This window comes from Nanorana parkeri, unplaced genomic scaffold (genome assembly GCF_000935625.1).
Source record: "Nanorana parkeri isolate BGI_ZX_2015 unplaced genomic scaffold, ASM93562v1 scaffold1505, whole genome shotgun sequence".
In the NCBI taxonomy this organism is placed as follows: domain Eukaryota; kingdom Metazoa; phylum Chordata; class Amphibia; order Anura; family Dicroglossidae; genus Nanorana; species Nanorana parkeri.
In genome coordinates this window covers 207,829-215,565 of record NW_017307773.1, presented here as the reverse complement: position 1 = coordinate 215,565, position 7,737 = coordinate 207,829, and the positions used below count along the sequence as shown (strand labels likewise).

The 7,737-nt window shown below is 44.4% G+C and overlaps 1 protein-coding gene across 1 annotated transcript in view; it reads right to left on the bottom strand.

Annotated features, from left to right (window-relative positions):
• Window positions 1-174, bottom strand: part of LOC108798564 (solute carrier organic anion transporter family member 1B3-like) — a 22,506-nt gene extending 22,332 nt beyond the window's left edge. The window contains exon 1 of the mRNA XM_018570323.1: window positions 139-174. Within this exon, the coding sequence (XP_018425825.1) occupies window positions 139-141 (3 nt within the window). The 5' untranslated portion in view covers window positions 142-174. The remainder of the gene's footprint in view (window positions 1-138) is intronic.
• Window positions 175-7,737: the final 7,563 nt, after the last annotated feature.

The window sequence follows — 7,737 nt, the reverse complement described above, 5'->3', positions numbered from 1 at the left end:
CACCACTCTGGGAGGCCCCCGCCAATAAGACACAGTTATGCGGCGGGAGTTTGTCGTGTGTGGTCGGGTCGGCGTGCGTCATTTTTAAATTTAGTTGTTTTTTTTTTCTTTTCTTTAAAATAGTTTAATTTTTTAAAACATTTTAAAATAATTTTGTAAAGTTTTTTTTTTTTCATTTGACTTATTTTCTATTCTCCTAGGAGGTACCGAGCAGAATAGCGCAGCCAAATGTGACATTCGGCTATTCAACTCACTGCCGTACGGCCCCTATAAGAATATCAATGAATATGAGGACTACCTTTTCTTTCCTGGAGAGTTTTCATAGAACCACATAGTCTTTGTCTTTGTCTATGTGTTCGATGGCAAAGTGTTGTCTTGATGTAATGCTTTTTAGACATTTCCCATGCAGGGTAAATCAGCACAATGTCTTCCTGATTGTAGATGCATGCACTTAGGCACCAACTGTTGCAATAGTTACAAGAGAACTATGGGGTCAGGGCTTTTCCCCATAGTTCTCCTAAGGGTAACGGGAGGACACAAACTAGCGTTCTCCCGTGACCCAAAGCTCAGTAGACCGCGAGCTACAGCTCACGCCATACTGAGACGCTGCAGCCGGGACGGATCCCGACATTACTGTCAAGATCCACCCAGCTACGGGATTGACAGCTGGCTCTGCCTATCTAGAGGCAGAGCCAGCTGAGCCCGCCCCCTCCCCCATCCCGTCCGCCAGTCAGCGCTGGAGGATCGGACTGGGGAGGGGGAGGGAATCCCTGAAGGGAGCCGTGAGTGACAGTCACGGCTCTCTGCAGGGACAGGATCGAGAAGTGAGCGTTCGCTCACTTCCCAATCTGCTGAGCCGACGTGTGACAGTTTCATTGTCACAGGTCGGCTAGAACTATGAGGCTGAATGTATTCACTCGCCTCATAATTCTCCTTTAACAGTAGATCCCTCAATTAACTTTTGGGGTTCTTTTGGATACTTTGTTAAGCATCAAACATTCAGCTCTTGGGCGGAATTTGCTGGGCGGCCATTCCTGGGCAAATTAGCAGTTGTTTGAAACCTGGGCCACTTGTAGATTATTTGTCTTACAGTGGAATGATACATTTAAAATAATTTGACAATGATTTTAAACCCCTTGCCAGACTGATTAGTGACCACAACCTTCTTTCTAAAGGTGCCCACACACCTTACGATAATCGTACGATAATCGCGGGAAATCCCGCGATGGTACGATTATCGTAAGGTGTGTGGAAGCCGTGCGACCTCTGCTACTGTAAGGTTGCACGACTTTTATCTTAGGAACATGTTCGAAAACCCGCCGAGAATCGTACGATGTGTAGCATGTTCGTAAGATAAAAGAGGGGCGTGCTGGTGTGCGCAAGCGCACACTACCCGTTCGGCATTGCAGTCATCGGAAGCCTGCCCCTCAGGGGGGGGGTTCCTTGCGATCATCGCAAGTACGATCTGCCTGTCCAAGATAGGCAGATCGTACGTTTTTATAATTACCTTACAACCATCACAAGACAAAAGTCTTGCGATGGTTGTAAGGTGTGTGCCCAGCCTTAGGGCCTTCGAGAGCTCTAGTAGTCTTGGCATGATGACAGCACACACATCAAAACCAAAGAGAACACCAGACCCTAGATATCAGATAGGCCCTAAGTCCAAATAGGCAGGTTCCATGTGCATACTTCCTGAGGAGGATCTAATAATTGTCCCCTTATCTGGAGCACCTGATTGTAATTTATATTGATTTGAAGTGGTGGTAAATAGAGGTGTACTTACTTTTTCCATGTGACAAACACATTTTCATTAATTTCGATAATGAGAATGAATACATCATGCCACTTTTATGTGTTTTTTGTTCGAGTATTGGAGCTTCAATATGACAATATGCGTCATTAAAGGACAAACACTTGGCCACATTGTTTGGTGTGCTGGTGACATTCGAGTATATCACCTTTATGTGTAGGCACTGTTTGAATGAAAATCTAAAGTTTGCTTGTTGAAAATGTCAGCCACTTCCAAGGGGTGTACTTACTTTTCCACGTGACTACATGTGGCTTCTTTTTGTGGCCTCTGAATCTCACTACATATCCTTGCTTGGGTGAGCTTCGTCACTGACCGGAGGTTACCTTCAAGAGTAGAAGCATAGAGTGCATCTTCGATAGGTATCTTTCTGGTGAATGTTTGGGATAGAGGATGGAGATAATCTTCCCCCATTCCTTCTCAGACCATATAGTGTCCATTAGCTGTTAGAATTATTTCTGTCTTGCTTTAGTTAAGATGAGTGAAGGCTTTTCTTTATCATGCGCCATGACTTGTAGCTCCAGAGTCAATGTAGAGTAAAAGGCACAGTGAATATCAGAAGGATCTTCTATTTATGTACTGCCTTTGACCTTTTGTTATTGAACTTGTCTGTTTTGCTGATTCATTCTAGCTTTCCAAATTCTGCAGTTTGCCTATAAGTGACCCGTCTTTTGCACACAACACATGTTTCATTCTGCAGATTTCTGCAGACTCGTCCAGAAGTCTGCTCAGTGTCTGCAACCCCCCTCTGCCAATCCCTGCACTGGCTTCCAATAGCCCAAAGGATAAAATTCTAAATATTAACAACCACTTACAAAGCCGTCCACAACTTTGCCTCCGGCTATATCTCCAACCTTGTCTCAAAGTATCACCCTAACCGTCCCCTCCGCTCATCCATTGACCTCCTGCTTTCCAGCTCCCTTGTCAACTCCATACATGCTCACCTTCAGGACTTCTCTAGTGTCTCTCCCATCCTCTGGCACTCTTTACCCCAACCTGTCCGTCTATCTCTCACTCTGACTGCCTTTAGGCGTTCCTTAAAGACTCATCTCTTCAAGGAAGCCTATCCCACCTCAACCTAACCGCTGAACTATCACTTTCTCAAATAATTCATCCCCACACAACTACCCCCCTCATGTACCACTTGCCCTCCCTTTAAGATTGTAAGCCCTCAGGGGCAGGGCCCTCCTTACCATCTGGTCTTGAATTGTATTGTAATGTCTTCCTTATATGGTAAAGCTCTGCGCAAACTGTTGCCGCTATATAAATCCTGTATAATAATAATAATATTTTGCGGTTGTTGGTTCGTAGTGCAGATTCTGCTGAAGCACTTTCACTCTTTGCACTTTCTGTTTTTCACTTATATTGCTTCACAAGCTTGCCTTTAACTTATTGCAGGGTAAGCTCATCATTTGGGCAGACATCATGTGCAATCTCATAGCTGTCTGGAAGACCACTAAGTAGCAGTGTCTGTGAAGGTTCTCATTCCTCCAGGTCATGGTATATCTGTAAAAAATAAGTCAAGGCAACTGGACTTGCTGTATTTTTCTTGAAGACGTTTCACTGGTCACCCGACCAGCTTTCTTGATTCTGAATTGAGAAAGCTGGTTGGATGACCAGTGAAACGTCTTCAAGAAAAATAGCAAGTCCAGTTGCTTTGACCTATTTTTTTTACAGATATACTAAGGATATACTTACGATATTTATTTCTTTTGTCCCCTCCATTTCTAAGGTCCATCTCACATAGTCCTCCATGTGTAGGCCTTTCATTAGCTTTGTCTGGCATAGCTTTCTAATTAAGTACAGATTCGTGCTAAGATTTACTCTCTGGTGTACTTTCTGTAGCTCCTCTCACATTTATTTTGCACTTTCACACTTCCATATTCTATGCTCAGAGACATAGTACTTTGAGCTTTTTTTTATCTTTCTCTGTCCACTCATCTATAGACCTCTGACCTCTTGTGTAAACATTCACGCACTGTCTCTTATCAGCGGCATCTTCATTTTATATGTTCAGGACTGATATTTCTGGTTTGTCAGATTAGCAATTGGAATTTGTGATGAAATACTGTTAGTAACCATCATATACACTGAGTGGCCAGATTATTATGACCACCCCATCAGTACTTCGTTGGGCCACGAGATGACTCCACGAGATGACTTCGTTGGGCCGCCTCGTGACTCCACGAGATGGTGAAAGGTGATGCGAGGAATCTGACACGGCACTGTTGCCCTTCTGTTGTCTTGTACCAGTCTTGCCACTCTCCGTTCTGCCCTAACATTGACTAGTCGCTGACGCCCACAATTCGCACGTTCAGACCCAGATTTTCGGCTGACAGTCCGGTCTTTAAACACGTTAAAAACAGCCCCTCTTGAACATTTACGAATTCTGCTGTTTTGCTGATACTCGCTCCATGGCTCAGAGCGCCAACAATCATCCCCCGTTCCAAGGCTGTTAAATCGCGTTGTTTCCCCGTATCTTCAGAAACAAATCACTTCTACTGTCGTGGTAAACTACCTGCTTCCCTATTTATAATGGTCTGGCCCTCTAGCAACTTCAGCGCGAAATTATAGCTAATTTGCCTACAAACGTCAGGTGGTTATAATAATCTGGCCACTCAGTGTATATGCTTTCTGAACTCTTTCTTTTTCAGAGGCTGTTTTGCTCTTGGCTTTTTCTGTATTTGCAGCAGCATTTAGTACTTTGGCTGTAGCTGGGACCATAAACCGTTGGAAAGCTGCAGCAGATATGACTCTTATCAGTCAGGATTATGCTGGACACATAGCTGAGCCCTTCTTCTTTTATTGGAAAGCAGCAGAACCATAGAAACAGGAAATAACATCATTAACATATGTGTCCACATTATACAAGGACACTTCCACCGACTGGCAGAATGACTAATCACAGTATAATATATGAGAATGGATGTTGCACCTACAGCATGCTAACAATTGTGGTGGCCATGGGTACACAAAATATTGGCCATATCGTGGATAAAATATACTTTATTGATGTTTCGGCAGTACTATACAGTGCTGGTTCTGGTAGAACATATACCACACTTGGAAAACACGGCCATAGGACACACAGGATGTCCCTTTAATGAGGCAGCCTGAGGTGGTTGCCTCAGGAGCCATCTGATTGGGTCACATGGGGGGCAGGTATGCCTACGCACTCTTTCTGGCCTGATTGTCCCAGGTTGCTAAGAGCTGTTAGCAACCTGTGACGCTCTGGTTGGCATCCTGCCCAGCTCACTGATCTCAGTGGTTGCCAGGAGCTGAGCGGGATGCTCTGGCTGGTGTCCTGCCCAGCTCCTGGCAACCAGTGATGTCAGTGAGCTGGGCAATGCGTTGGACAGAGCCAGAGGCAGACGTACCGTTCACCACCAGCACCCAACCCTCAGCTTACCCCCAGTAACATGCACCACCAACACCCAGCCCCTAGAGCCACCCCATGCAACCAAAAAGTGAAACATGGAGTAATAGCAACAAAATGCCAATCCTGGCAATGCAAGCGACAAATAGGCAATATTGACAATACAAGAACCAATGGGAAACAAACAATACGCTATCCCCTTTTGGAACCAAATCCCTGTTTCGTCAGTTGGCCCTCTTTGGGGTCTGATGTATAAACCTTATACTGGTGATTAAAGTGTCATTACACTTTATACTATAACTTGTTATTTTTAAAAGCCAGTTTAAAGTAGTGGTATAAATATAAAGGGTACTTTAAACAATCATTGTCGCTTATTAATTCTACTATTCTGCATAACTGGGTATCTTGCAGGCAGTGTGGCCATTGCTTATATACTTTGTACTAAAAGGTGCCCCTCTTTCCCATCCCAAGAAAGTTGGGAAGTGTGCAATACCTAGTCATGTTCTCAGCTAGTGAGGGTCAGGTCCAGGAAAGGAGAAAGGAGCTTCTGTAACCCCTCAGGAGAAATGTAAAGTTCATTTAATTTCGCCTTCCCATAGATTCCAATGCATTTGAACAAAATGGTGCTTTTTGCCAACATCTCGGAGAAATGAAAACTCTCCATTTCACTGATCCCTAATCTTCATATGGTGTGTTGGTCGTAAACGTTGTATCAGAGTCTCTGTTGATCAGATCACTGGAGACAATATTGGTGTAGATGACCTATGATATGGTGGAGCCGGGTCAAAATTTGTTCTTTTGTAATTTAAACAATGAAGGTGTCCAAGACAATAAACCGGCAGAGTGTTCTCTTCTGGACACAATCAAATGGTGACACACAAACCCCACAAAACAAATATCAACTCACCAATAAATTCGGGAGAATGGGGGGTGTCAAACTTTGACTTTGTTTGATCAAAGACAATGAAGGATGGAATGACTGGGCCAAAGACAATTCTTCCACCATTTTAAAAACCTGGGAAAAGCTTTGAGATAATGCCGTATAATGGACACTGAAAGGAGACTAAGCTCCTCACAGTATACACTGAGTGGCCAGATTTCTGGGTCTGAACGTGCAAATTGTGGCCGTCAGCGACTAGTCAATGTTAGGGTTTGAACGGAAAGTGGCAAGACTGGTACAAGACAACAGAAGGGCAACAGTGCAGTCTCAGATTCCTCGCATCACCTTTCACCATCTCGTGGAGTCACGATGCGGCCCAACTAAGTACTGATGGGGTGGTCATAATAATCTGGCCACTCAGTGTATGTATATTGGATACTTGAACCAACTCATGTCTGCTACAAAAAACTCAAGTTTCATCCACCATGGGGTATTCCAGCTCCTCCTGTTACATTCTCCATAATATTAAATAAATAGAAATCCAGCATGGATGGCGAAAACCCCTCAAAATGGGCATAACAGGTATGTGGACCCAAGAACTCAGCACAGGGATGATGGGAGCCCCTCACAATGAACACAGCAAGTGTGCAGACCCAGGAACTTAGCTCAGGACAGGTGGAAACCCCTTATAATGGGCTCATGTGTGTAGACCCAGGAACCCGGCACAGGGATGGTGGGAGCCCCTTATAATAGGCTCAGGTGTGTAGGCCCAGATCTCAACAATAAAGTCTCCAAGAGATAGAAAAGATTGTTAAGGGATTTAATGCCCCAGAATTCACCAATCACTGAAATACAAATTCTGGAGTGGCACTTAAAAAGCAGCGCAGCAGCAAGTAACCATTAACAATCTATTAGCAATGCAATCAGCCACTTTTAATAAGAAACAGCTGCCCCCTTTTTCCTTTGTGCTTCCATTATACATGGTTTCAAACACTTCACATATGCCTGTGTGTGGCTGCACCATGGTTGAAGCTCTTTTTATTTGTTTATAAGATCAAAGATCCCATCTGAACTCTTTTGACATTTTTGCAAAATTTTCCACCAAAAAACGTCATGTTTGTTAAACACTCAGGAAATGAACATCGTATTCTTTGGTTAGTATTGCAGCAAATGGAACACAAGTTATGGAAAAACTGAATTTCTACATTGAAATAGGGCAATGTCACATAGGAGATATATAGGGAGGGTAGGGTGATGTCCTATGGGAGTAATTGGTGGGGGGGGGACTGAAAGGGGGCAATGTGCCATTGGGGGAGATGGTGGTCAACTGAAATAAGGCGATGTCCCATGGGAGAGATGGGACATTGGCTGCAATAGGGTGATGTCCTATGGGAGAGATGGGGCATGGGTTGAAATAGGGTGATGTCATATGGGAGAGATGGGGCATGGGCTGAAATAGGGTGATGTCCTATGGGAGAGATGGGACATGGGCTGAAATAGGGTGATGTCCTATGGGAGAGACGGGCGGGGTGCACTAAAATAGTGATGTCTCATGGGAGAGATGAGGCATGGGCTGAAATAGAGTGATATCCTATGAATAGGGTGATTCCCTATGGAAGAGATGGGGGGGGCACTAAAATAGGGGGATGTCCCATGGGAGAGAGGGGGGGGGGG